Source organism: Cuculus canorus, chromosome 5 (genome assembly GCF_017976375.1).
Source record: "Cuculus canorus isolate bCucCan1 chromosome 5, bCucCan1.pri, whole genome shotgun sequence".
NCBI lineage: Eukaryota > Metazoa > Chordata > Aves > Cuculiformes > Cuculidae > Cuculus > Cuculus canorus.
The window spans coordinates 1577612-1591362 of NC_071405.1; the positions used below are offsets into that span (position 1 = coordinate 1577612).

Here is a 13751-nt window from a genome sequence, read left to right on the forward strand (position 1 = left end):
GCACGTTTGTTCTGTTTTATTTCCCCGTGACAGCTAAAATAAGTAGGTGACATCACCTGACTCATCAAAATTCATCTGTTCAGAATGCAAGAATCCATTTCGTAGAATCATGGAAAGGTTTGGGTTGGAAGGGACCTAAAAGCCCATCCAGCTCAAACCCCACTACCATGGGCAGGGACACCTCCCACCAGATCAGGTTGCTCAGTTTCACAGATGACTTCTACAATTTAATAGAACAACAAAACCATCGGAAAGGGGAATGTCTTTCACCTGAAAGAGGGGAGATTGAGATGAGATCTTAGGAGGAAATGTTTTGCTGTGAGGGTGGGGAGGCCCTGGCCCAGGGTGCCCAGAGCAGTGGTGGCTGCCCCATCCCCGGAGGCGTTCCAGGCCAGGTTGGATGGGGCTTGGAGCCCCTGATCCAGTGGGAGGTGTCCCTGCCTATGGCAGGGGTGGGACTGGATGGGCTTGGAGGTCCCTTCCAACCCAAACCTTTCCATGATTCTATGCTCTGAAAGTCAAATCCCCTCCATCCCTCTTCAGATCAGCTCTCACTGTTACTGTATCAGAAGCTGCACCGATTAAGCAGAGACGTGCAGGAGACATTCATGACTCTTGAACATTTAATTCTATCTTTTCTTCCTACAAACATATATCAGATCTTGTAGGCACACTGATAAGATACACTTAATTTAACTTGACCTCCAGTAAATGTAAAAAACATTACAGATAAGCTTTCAACTATCAACATGACAATCTGATTTATTCATTCATTTAGCCCCAACAGAGGTAATAGGAAGAATGCTCCCCTCTAAACTAGAAATACACTTGGTTTTGAAAAAATATTGACTCTAATTTCATGTGATGCATTTCATTTGATTGTTCTTAGTAAATGATAGGGAAAGTAATCATTAGCATTTGATAGAATCATGGAATGGTTTGGGCTGGAAGGGACATCAAAGCCCATCCAGGTCACCCCCTGCCATGGGCAGGGACACCTCCCACTGGATCAGGGGCTCCAAGCCCCATCCAACCTGGCCTGGAACCCCTCCAGGGATGGGGCAGCCCCCACTGCTCCGGGCACCCTGGGCCAGGGCCTCCCCACCCTCACAGGAGAACATTTCTCCCTAAGATCTCCTCTCTTTCAGCTGAAAACCCTTCTCCCTCATCCTATCCCAGCCCTCCCTGATCAAGATGCCCTCCCCAGCTTTCCAGAAGGAATTTTTCATACTGAAATAGGAAGCAAACAGCCCGTGTCAAGGGAGCCTCTCAATTTTTAACTAAAACATTAAAAACCTCCGCTTTACACACCCGAGTCCAAGAAAAGGAGCCACTGATGTGCTAAGCTGGGTCTGTAGATGTTAATTTAAGAATAATCTCATCACATTTAGGAAACCGATAACTTGACGATGTAATCTAATTCTCATCTCTGCAAGGTTCCAGGCTACACGTTTCTCGGTAAAATACTGAGCCACTGTAGCAATATAAACCTGTCAAGTACAATAAAAAGAAAAAGTGAAAGTGCTCGCAAATCATTAGCTGGAAATTATTCATGAAAGTTGTAGGTTGCTTCCTGCTACAAAGACCAAATTACGAAGGGGTTTTCACCTCTGTCTTTCCTCATTATTGCTTGAAACTTCAAAAACCAATTTGATCTCCTTTTTTTTCTTCTGTTTTTCTCTTTTTGCAAACACCATCACACATTTTTGTCCGTCGACAATAAGCGATGCCACTGTTTTATTCCAAGACTGCGCAAATGACGCTATGGGCAACTTGATCCAGTGGAAGGTCTGTGCTGGGACCAGTGGTGTTTAATTCTTTCACTGGTGATATCGACACTGAGATTGAGGACACCCTTAGAAGGTTCACAGATGGCACCCTGCTCAGTGGTGTGGTTGTCACATCCGGAGGGCAGGATGTCATCCAGAGGAACCTGGACAAGCTCGAGCAGTGGGGCTGTGTGAACCTCATGAGATTCAACAAGGCCAAGTGCAAGGTCCTGCACCTGGGTTGGGGCAATCCAGGTTTCAATAGAGGCTGGGAATGATGGGATTGAGAGCAGCCCTGAGGAGAAGGACTTGGAGTGCTGATTGATGAGAAGCTTGACAGGATCCAGCAATGTGTGCTCGCAGCCCAGAAATCAAGTATGTCCTGGGCTGCATCAAAACAAGCGTGGGCAGCAGGGCGAGGGAGGGGATTCTGCCCCTCTCCTCTGCCCCGTTAAGACCCCACCTGGAGCCCTGTGTCCAGTTCTGGAACCCTCAACACAAGAAGAAGATGGAACTGTTGGAACGGGTTCAGAGGAGGCCACAAAGATGATCTGAGAGCTGAAGCACCTGTGCTATGTGGACAGGCTGAGAGAGTTGGCGTTCTTCAGCCTAGAGAAGAGAAGGCTCCAGGGAGAACTGAAAACAGCCTTCCAGTACCTTCCAGTAGCTGAAGGTGGGGCTACAGGAAAGCTGGGGAGCAGCTTCTTATGAGGGCATAAGGATGAGGGGGAATGACTTTAAATTGGAAGGGGAACAATTTAGATGAGACATTAGGAAGAAACTCTTCACGCTGAGGGTGAGGAGGCCCTGGCCCAGGGTGCCCAGAGCAGTGGTGGCTGCCCCATCCCTGGAGGGGTTCCAGGCCAGGTTGGACGGGGCTTGGAGCCCCTGATCCAGTGGGAGGTGTCCCTGCCCATGGCTGGGGGTGGGACTGAGTGGGCTTGGAGGTCCCTCCCAACCCAAACCATTTTGTGATTTTATGATGATTCCATGAAATACGCTAACAATAAATTAAGCTGATGTAACATGGCAGACTTGTTTGATGGCCCCGTCCGCCGTCATGGTTTTGAGCGAGAGCAGGAAGACTTAGCAAACCACTTCTTTCCATTTCTGCCCCTTCTTTTTTTAAGTGTGCAATTCCAGAACAAAAAATTATATTCAAAGAAATGAAAAGCAGAATAAAATCAAAAAATACCAACACACGGAGCAGCCATAGAGTTCAACTTCCCTGAAAAGCTTTTTAGGCTGTAACTTCTGTGCAGAATCACTTTGCATTGTATTGGAAAAGATTAGGGAATAGCAGCCAGATTAGAGGTTTGAGCTTGAAGCACCCAGGCAAAACAACTTCAAAGTCTCCTTCAGACAGCACTCACTGTGTACCTGACCACAAAGTCCTATTTCATAATATCACATAAAATTAAAAGATATATTTGATATTAGGAAGTCTTATAATAACAGAGAATCAATAACGTTGGAAAAGACCCATAAGATCACCCAGTCCAACCACCAGCCCAACACCACTGTGTCCACTAAACCAAGGCCCAAAGAGTCATGTCTATGTATTTTTTGAACCCTTCCAGGGATAGAGACTCCACCACTGCCCTGGGCAGCCTCTGCCAGTGCTTCACCACTCTTTCACTATAGAAATTGTTCCTAATGTCCAACCTTAACCTCCCTTGGTGCAACTTGATTAACAACATATGGGTCCCTTTGTGCCAGGATGCCTTTATCTGGAGGACACGTCCACATTCCCACATCACAAATCCAGCAGGGACGTGCAGGCAGGTTCACTTAACAATAAATCTGGTGCAAGCAGCCTAAAGAAGGAAAAATACTCTACCATCATTCCTACCTGGGTAAAGAAAGGCTCATAGATCTCCACTCCTTTATCAGACCCTTGCAGCAGCACCTCCTGGCCGCGTCGCCAGCTGTACCGAACGGGTGGATTTGAGTTGGCGACACACCTGAGAAACACTGTTCTCTCATAGTAAAACTGCTCTTTCGCTTCCCCGATGCTCTGGTGGACCGTTACTATTGGATCGTCCAAATCTGGAAAGAGAGAAGAAAAACCCAAGTTGAAGTCAGGCTTCGGTTGACTCTACAATGATTTTGCGATGGGCGGTGTGTGCATGGCCATCTCTACAAGTCAACTGCAAAATAGAGGCGGCAAAGCTCTAAAAGCCACTACCGTATATATTAGGGCGTCTGCAGCAGAATCCAGTGTTGGACTTTGCCATCATCGGCACAGCACCCAGCACCACTCGACTTTTATTTACGCCTCAGGCTTGTGGATATAACAACATATGTGATAACAGCTATGGCAATGTCATAGAATCACAGAATGGTTTGGGTTGGAAGGGACCCTAAAGACCATCCAGTCCCACCCCAGCCATGGGCAGGGACACCTCCCACTGGATCAGGGGCTCCAAGCCCCATCCAACCTCGCCTGGAACCCCTCCAGGGATGGGGCAGCCACCACTGCTCTGGGCACCCTGAGCCAGGGCCTCCCCACCCTCAGTGTGGAGAATTTCTTCCTAATGTCTAAGCTAAATCCTCCCCCTTCCAATTTAAAGCTTTCCTGGAGACCCTTTCAGCACTGGAAGCTGCTCTAAGGTCTCCTTGGAACCTTCTCTTCTCCAGGCTGAACAACCCCAACTCTCTCAGCCTGTCCTCAGAGTAGAGGTCCTCCAGCCCTTGCATTATCCCCATGGCCTCCTCTGGACCCGTTCCAACAGATCCATCTCCTTCTTATGTTGAGGATTCCAATGTCAATTCTATCTCTGTTGTTTTCACCAATACTCCGCTTTCATTCAGTTTCAAACTTTCCTACTGGTTTCTTACAATTTTAACTCAAATGTCGCTTAGACAAAATAGTTTACAAACTCTGGAAATAAATAGTCTAATTTGCATCCTAATGGTAGGATCCACTAGAACACGATCATGCGCATGCAGCTGTTTTCCTTTAAAGCGGCAATTTAATACAGTAATTTACTGCATATTCCCTTCTTTCAGTTACAAGCATTTAACTTCAAGCAGGTAAATTCATCATAGGCTCAGAACACGCTTCTCTTGATTAAAATACAGATGTGCTATAATTATTCCCACTGCAGCAGCTCCAAGAAAATTAGATCCTCACGTTAGAATCCAATCCTCTCATATAGGGAAGAAATAACGATAGCCCTTGGAATGTGAGTATACCTAATTAATTAATCTGGGCTTTATTCCATCAGGAATGGGTAGATTCCTTTTTTGCAGGGTTTTACTATTGGTTTTAAAGAGTTTTCCCTGAAGGTACTATTAGGATGAAGAAGGACACCATCACTACCAACCCCAAAGCCAACAACAAAAGAAAAGCAATGGCAATTTTTACCGACCTCAACCTCCAAATAACATAGTCAGCAGTTCTCAAGGGAGCTTTAGGTAGAAGCTACACATCCTGGAGGGCTGGAGCCAAGAGGAAGGTGCTTCTCTAAGTCTAGAGCTTATGTTTTAAAGGTACGGCCAGGTACAATACAGGCACCGATGCTGCTACCAAAAAGAACAGGACCAATTTGCCTGATTATACCTGCACCGACCTGGTCTGCATGGACACAGCAGCAGCACGTTACTCCGTGAGACTCAGCCTTGGCTGAAATATTGTCAGAACCTTATCAGCAGTGCTTCTTGATGGAATCACAGGTTGATTTGTGTTGCAAGGGACCTCCCACTGGATCAGGGGCTCCAAGCCCCATCCAACCTGGACTTGAACCCCTCCAGGGATTGGGCAGCCACCACTGCTCTGGGCAACCTGGGCCAGGGCCTTGGATCCTCTCCCTGGCCTCCTCTGGACTAGTTTCAGCAGTTCCATCTCCTTCTTAGGTTGGGGATTCCAGCTCTGGACACAGGTCTCTAGGTGGGGTCTCACCAGAGCAGAGCAGAGGGGCAGAATCCCCTCCCTCCCTGCTGGTCCCACTGCTGTGGATGCAGCCCAGGACACAGTTGCCTTTCTGTGCTGCGAGCGCACATGCTGGCTCATGTTGACTTTTTCCACCAGCACCCCCGAGTCCTTCTCATTAGGTCTGCTCTCAATCCATTCTTCCTTAAAATAAAGTATAAATGATGCACAAGTAGTTTTTAATTAATTACTCACCCACAAATTTAACCCTATGTTTCAAAGTCTCATGTAATTTACTACCCAGATCCTATTCATCAGTTTTATTTGAGGTCAGGATTGAGAGAAATGCAGATCAAGGACTGAGGTTCTCAAATCTTAGCGTGACCACCGATGTCAACGGGAACGCCATCATGCTCAAAAGCACCTGCACACTTGAGTCCCTTTCAATGGCGATGAACACAGGACAGTAGTTCTGGGGGCAGCATCACACGCATCTGCTCCCACGTCCTCTCCCTACGTCCCACCATTGTGACCACCACCATGTACTGCGTGAGACAGACCCTCAACATCGCAGTTATTGGGATTTTAAGGGTTTGATAGTTTCATAATCTAGAGGTGAGGCACAGATACCCAGGATCGTTAGAGGAAGTCTATCGTTAACCAGCTGAATAGATTGGCTTGTTTCAAATGTCCACGCTGAAGAACACTTTGCTCTTAAAATATTCCTTAGATGCTTACATTTTGATTTGCATAACAAGAACAAAGCCTGAAAGTCTCTTGATTAATTCGAAACAAACTATATTCCAAAATTTGGAATAATTCAAGCAATAATATCTTGTAATAGCACATGGATTTTAAATAAATGTTACCTTCATTCTTCTCCACAAAACATTTAATTTAATATCACAGAAACAAATTATGGAACTGTTGCTCCAAATTAGGATGGCATTTCCTAATGAGATTTCCTTTTTGTTTTAAAGGTTATTTTAAATCACGGTAGCGTTTGAAAAGGGATGAGATCGTTGAAACATTATGTCTTCTACTCATGCAATAGAAAATAAAAAGAACTAAATTAGCTTGCTTTAATTTCTAGGCCGAAACACCTGTTCCCCGTGTTTTGATGAACAACAGAACATTTCACACATGAATGCTTCCCAGCGTCTCCTTATTAAAGCACATCCTTAGACCACAAACAAGGACGTCTGGCAGCCGAGAGCTCCAACACTGAGCCAGGAGACCCTTAGATGAAGGTTCATTCTGTTAGGTGAAAAACATAAGAAGTCTAAGTCTTGATTTGGCTTCATTATGATGAAGTTAATGAAGGCTGGACAAGGGAAATCACTTAAAGCCTAAAAAATGGATTTGGGGCAAGGCCTGCGAGTGTAAGGTGGCAGTCAACATCCTGGCACAAGACAGGTTGAGGCTGACCGGTCAGAAGACAGCTTTGCAGAAGAGGCCTTGAAGGTCTTGATGAAGCTGAATGTGATGCGGTCAACTACATCCTAGGCTGCAACAGCAAGAAGGCAGCCAGGAGGTCCAGGGAAAGAATCCTTCTCCTCTACCCCACACCTGTGAGACAACATCCTGAGCACAATGTTCAGATCAAGAGATGGACACGCTGGAGTGACTAAAGAGAAGGCCACTAAGATGATCAGAGGGCTGGAGCAAGTGCCATACAAGCTGGGTTTAGCCAGCCTGGAGAAGATAAGATGAAGGGGTGATCTAATTTCTGTCTTCAGCTGCCTACTGGGAAGTTATAGAGAAGATGAAGACAAACTCTCAGAAGAGCAGAACAAGACACCATGAGCCAATAGGTTTCAGCTGCACCAAGAGAAATTCCTCCTGGTCACAAGAGAAAACCAAGTTCTTCCTGCGATCAAACAAGTGCCCATAGAGGCTGCAGGATACCATCCTTGGAGAGATGCAAAGCTTGACTGCACACAGTTCTGAGAGATCCTACCTAACTGTGAAGCTGGCCCTGGTTTGAGCAGCAGGTGGGACAAAAGGTCCTTCCCAACCATAATTACTCCATGATATCCTAAGCTGTTCTGGACCCCTCACCACAAGAAGGATGTTGAGGCTCTGGAGTGTGTCCAGAGAAGAGCAACGAAGCTGGTGAGGGGCTGGAGAACGTCTGACGAGGAGCGGCTGAGAGAGCTGGGGTTGTTTAGCCTGGAGAAGAGGAGGCTGAGGGGAGACCTTATTGCTCTCTACAACTACCTGAAAGGAGGTTGTGGAGAGGAGGGAGCTGGGCTCTTCTCCCAAGTGACGGGACAGGACAAGGGGGAATGGCCTGAAGCTCTGCCAGGGGAGGGTCAGGCTGGACATCAGGAAAAAAATTTTCACGGAAAGGGTCATCAGGCCCTGGTAGAGGCTGCCCAGGGAGGGGAGGAGTCCCCTTCCCTGGAGGGGTTTAAAAGATGGGTGGATGAGGTGATGGGGGACATGGGTTAGTAGTGGACAGGTATGCTTGGACTCAATGATCTTAAAGGTATTCTCCAAGAAAATGATTCTATGATTCTAATGCTCACTTGGGAAAGCTCTCCAGAACTCTGGTTTCAGTGCCTAATTGAATTGTTACTAATTGATATTCAAATTTCTAAATAGACTTTAAAAATCCTATTTAAAGCTCTGTGCATATGTGTTAGCATCTGTGGGCGGTTGTTCTTCCCCAGCAGCACTGGAACAGTCAGAGACTCAGCAGTCTGCAAAGGAAGCTGTGGGCTTCGAATACTGCACAGAGAAACTGGGAGGAAGAAGGAGCCTACAGGAAAGCTGGGGAGGGGCTCTGGATCAGGGAGGGCAGGGACAGGACATGGGGGAATGGTTTTAAGCTGAAAGAGGGGAGATTGAGATGAGATTTTAGGAAGAATCGTTCTCCTGTTCAGGTGGGGAGGCCCTGGCCCAGGGTGCCCAGAGCAGTGGTGGCTGCCCCATCCCTGGAGGGGTTCCAGGCCAGGTTGGATGGGGCTTGGAGCCCCTGATCCAGTGGGAGGTGTCCCTGCCCATAGCAGAGGGTGGGACTGCATGGGCTTTGAGGTCTCTTCCAACCTAAACCATTGTATGCTTCTAGCAAGAGGAAATCACTGAGGAGACAGGGAGATCTTACTGCAACAGGGAAAGATTTAGCACTGGGAAGCTCAACAAGATGAATTTCTGAACTGCTTTAGAAGAGGGAAAAAAACTTAAAACTTTAATTTTGGGTTGATCAAATTATAAAGAGTTAACTGGCTAATCATTCTTTCAATTAAACAGAAGTCATGGGTGTTGCTATGTAGTTAAAGTCTATCAATCAAAATGGAAACAATTACATAAGTTTGTTTTCCACAGAGGTTTATGCCACCATCAGGTACAATTTTTCAGTATTTAATCTTTGAATTGAACCAAACAGTTTCCAAAACCCACACGGTACAGGCTTGATAAACACTGTATTGGAAAAATTGCCTTCACACATCCCTAAGGTCCAAAGTGCCAAGTGATGGGACAAGAGCTAATGGCCTCAAGTTGCACCAAGGGAGGTTCAGATTGGATATTAGGAAACATCTCCTTACTGAAAGAGTGGTAAAGCCCTCGCAGAGGCTGCCCAGGGAAGCGGTGGAATCTCCATCTCTGGAAGTGTTCAAAAGATGTGTAGATGTGGCACTTCAGGACATGGATTAGCAGGCACGGTGGGGTTGGGCTGACAGTTGGACTGGATGAGCTTAGAGATCTTTTCCAACCTTAATAATTCTATGAAAATCCATTACAAGCTGTTCAAAATGGGTCTAACCTGAATGCACTGTGAATCTCATCGTGATGGTCAGAGATGTTGGTGTGGAAGGTGCCCAGAAGAGTGGCAGATGCTATTAATGTCCTCTCTGTCCTGAACTGCAAAGCAACGGAGGCATCGCACTGTCGGTGAGTAGGAAACATGGACCACCTCCTCCAAACCTCACCTAAGCTCCCACACACAAACAAGAGAGCAGACTCACAGGCGATATTTGCTATATCATCTTTTTTCAGCTGCTGGGACTACACAGCTTGCTGATTTCATTTTTTAATTAGCTGCCTTTGTCTGCAGAAGTTCAAAGCAAAGAGATGCTTGGAAGTTAGGATAATAATAAAACACGCATCTGGTAAACTGATTGACACTGCTTCATCAAGACGCCCAGAGAGAAGACAGCAGCGAGGCATATATTTAGACTGCCTAACATGGAATTTATGCTGAAATATATAAGTACAATGATTTTCATGCTATTTTCCTTACTGTAGCCTCCTTGACCTAGCATGAACTACCAGTAATTACACAGGTTTGAAGTGCTTTATGGTCCTGTATGACAGAAAGCAGTTACACATATTTCAGAAATTCAACAAGTATCTACACACCTACAGAAGGGACGATGAGCTGTCTTCATGGAATCCATCAGCACACGCAGCATAGAAGCACAGAATCGCTTGGTTGGAAAAGACCTTTGAGATCATTGAGGTCAACCATCCCTGTCCACTACTAAAGCGGATCCCTGAGCACCTCATCTGCCCATCTTTTAAACCCCTCCAGGGATGGGGACTCCATCACCTCCCTGGGCAGCCTCTGCCAGGGCTGAGAACCCTTTCCATGAAAAAAAAATTTTCCTAACATCCAGTCTGAACCTTCCCTGGTGCAACTTGAGGCCATTTCCATTTGTCCTATCACTTGTTACCTGGAAGAAGAGACTAATCCTCACCTTCCTGCAACCTCCTTTCCGGCAGTTGTAGAGAGTGATGAGGTCTTCCCTCAGCCTCCTCTTCTCCGGGCTAAACAGATACAGGTCCCTCAGCCATTCCTCGTAAGACCTGTGCTCCAGTCCCTGACCCAACTTTGTTGCCCTTCTCTGGACGTGCTCCAGGCCCTCAATGTCCTCCTTGGGCCCAAAACTGAATCCAAGATTTGAGGTGTGGCCTCACCGGTGCTGAGTACAGGGGAAGGATGACTTCCCTGGTCCTGCTGGCCACTCTGTTTATGGTACAGCATGGAGACACGAGAGCTCCAAACTAGCTGGAAACAGGGAAGCTAAATTACGTAGAGCTCCACATAAGATATTTCCCCCTCTACAGTCCTTTAAAAGAGATTTATGATGCATTTATGGTGCCACATTGCATGTGCAGTACAGACACAACAGTAGAAAACACCACCATTTACAAGGCCAGATCCTCCAACAATACAAACCTTTCTTCTTCCTTGCTCTCACCAGACTAACAGGGTGACCCTGGAAGACCCCTGATGAGCTCCTATTGATTTCAAACACCACGCGGAGAAGATCAAACACATGCCAGGAGGCTGTTAATGTGCTTAAAAACAAAAAGACAAAGACAATGACCTTAGTTGTCAACAATACCCTGCACAGCCTGAGACCATTTCTGCTGCCGTGCTTTAAAGGACTGGAGTCTTATCAACAAAGAACCCAAGAGGAGAAACCTTCCAGACACTTGGTGATGAAGTTTTATGCAGAGAGGATTTACTTTATTATTTTAACGACTTCATAAATGTACCTGATTGAAACTTGTGTGAACCGTTCATATCAGCACGTCCTAATGACATCAGGAGGACAGCACAGGGTGTGCAGTCCTGCAGGAGGGCAGCGACTGTTTTGTTCATCCAAGGACACCAAACTGAGCCAATGCTCATTATTTATGAGACTGATTAGCACGGAAGTTCTTCTCCCAAGTAATAAGTGACAGGATGAGATAAAATGGCCTCAAGTTGTGCCAGGGGAGGTTTAGATTGCATATCAGGAAAAATTTCTTTCCTGACGGAGTGGTGAAGCCCTGGCAGAGGCTGCTCAGGGCAGGGGTGGAGTCTCCATCTCTGGAGGGGTTCAAACCAGGTGTAGCTGTGGCACTAGTGGACACGGTTTGGTGGTCATAATGGTGTTGGGCTGATGGTTGGACTGGATGACCTTAATGGTCTTTTGCAACCTTAATGATTCTATGAGTCCATGAGATACATGAGTGCCGAGGGGTTTGTATTTACAGCACCAATGTCAGAAAACAGCCACAACTCCTCCAACACTGAATGTGCGGCACCGACCACGTGCACACAGGAGTAAAGCTCGGTGGGTTTTCCAAATCATGAAATCATAGGATCATAGAACCACTAGGTCGGAAAAAGAGCTCTGAGATCATTGAGTCCAACCATACCTATCTGTCACCAAACCATACCCTTAAGTACCTCATCTACCCATCCTCTAAACCCCTTTAGGGATGGTGACTCCACCACCTCCCTGGGCAGCCTCTGCCAGGGCCTGATGGCCCTTTTGGTGAAAAAAATTTATTCTTATGTCCAATCTGAACCTCCCCTGGTGCAGCTTGAGGCCATTCCCCCTTGTCCTGTCCCCTGTCACCTGGGAGAAGAAACCAACACCCACCTACCTACAACCTCCTTTTGAGCAGTTGTAGACAGTGATGAGGTCTCCCCTCAGCCTCCTCTTCTCCAGGCTGAACACCCCCAGCTCTCTCAGCCGCTCCTCGTCAGACGTCCTCCAGCCCCTCACCAGCTTCGTTGCTCTTCTCTGGACACGCTCCAGAGCCTCAACATCCTTCTTGTGGTGAGGGGCCCAGAACTGAACACAGAATTCGAGGTTCGGTCTCACCAGTGCCGAGTACAGAGGAAGAATACACTCCCTGGACCTGCTGGTCACGCCTTTTCTGATCCAGGCCAATATGCCTTTGGCCTTCTTGGCCACCTGGGCCACTGCTGGCTCATGTTCAGCCACTGTCAACCAACACCCCCAGGTCCTTCTCCTCCAGGCAGCTTTACAACTCTTCCCCAAGCCTGGAGCACTGCACAGGGTTGTTCCAAGTGCAGGACCCGGCATTTGGTGAGTCGGATGCTCCCACAGAACGATACACATCTATGAACTCTTAATAGAGGTTAACAGAGCGAGACTGTACCCACGGCACGGTCCGAGAGAAACACCAGCACAGTCCTGAAATGGATGGGACTCTGGGATCACTGCATGCAGGACGAGTAAGGACAGCATTTTCTTTTGTATATAGAATTGGTGACCCTGATACAGGATTCTAATCTTGTGTCAGCTACTGTGAAGCAATATTAAGAAATTAAAGGGCAAAGAAAAGGGCATCAGAAAACTGCACTGGAGAAAGTAGTCGTGACCAAGGCTGGTAGCGACAGAACCACTGGCAGAGGCTGCCCAGGGAGGTGGTGGAGTCCCCAACTCTGGAGGTGTATAAAGTCAGGTAGATGAGCTGCTCAGGGCTCTGGTTTAGTAGTGGACACGGACTGTTGGAATCAAAGGTCTTTTCCAACCAATCGATTCTCTGAAAGATGCAAAGAGCAAGACGCATTTAATTTCTCAGCAAAGACAACTGAGAGGTAACATTATTATAGGATGGAAGCACCTCATGGTGGGAGAACAGCAGGTACAAAAGAGCTCTTTAGGCTCCTGGTAATATCTACAAGCAGCAACAACAGCTGGGAACTCAAGGAAGGCCAATTTAGCGTGGGAAAGAATCAGACTTGTCTCTTTGAAGATAAAGCGGTTAAAGAAAGGAACAGACTACCCAGGCATAGAAAAGATTCCTCACCTCCTCAAACCAAGCCCATATGCTTTTGAGTGAAATATAAATGATTACATTAAGCCAACAATAGCTGCGAACAAACCTCAACCAAACAGGGCTGTGAGATAAAGGAGGTCACTCCAGACTGGTGTTGCGGTCAAGTGTAATACTAACTCCTATGAAAAAAATGTAATTTGAGTTGATTAAAGAATTCCAGATCGCTATCATTCAATCAAGTGCACTTGAATCAAGAAATGGAGTTATTTAAATTATCCTTTCATTCCACTTGCATCAGACAGCACCGGAGGGTCAGCACAGCGTGGACATGGCTGGGGAAGATGATGAGCTGTGACTACCCACAAACACAGCGAGTACGAAACAAGAGGGAAAGGCAGTCTGACACCACAGAGACTGAAAGGCCACCGAGGTAGCAAGACAGCAGCTACCAAAGAACTTCTAACAGACAGCTCTGCTACAAGATTTTCACTTCCCAATAATTTCTCTTCCTAAGGACTAAGAATAAGACACAAGCATTCAGGAGCTGGAAAGGCTTCAAGAGACACAAATTCTTA

The 13751-nt window shown here is 46.7% G+C and overlaps 1 protein-coding gene across 2 annotated transcripts in view; it reads right to left on the reverse strand.

Annotated features, from left to right (window-relative positions):
• Nucleotides 1-13751, reverse strand: part of MDGA2 (MAM domain containing glycosylphosphatidylinositol anchor 2) — a 359555-nt gene that overhangs the window by 166791 nt on the left and 179013 nt on the right. For both annotated transcript variants that reach the window (XR_008450022.1, XM_054067864.1), the window contains exon 4: nt 3622-3818. Coding sequence is in view for 1 of the 2 variants with exons in the window: in XM_054067864.1 (XP_053923839.1) it covers nt 3622-3818 (197 nt within the window). In the remaining variant the exon portion in view is untranslated. The remainder of the gene's footprint in view (nt 1-3621; nt 3819-13751) is intronic.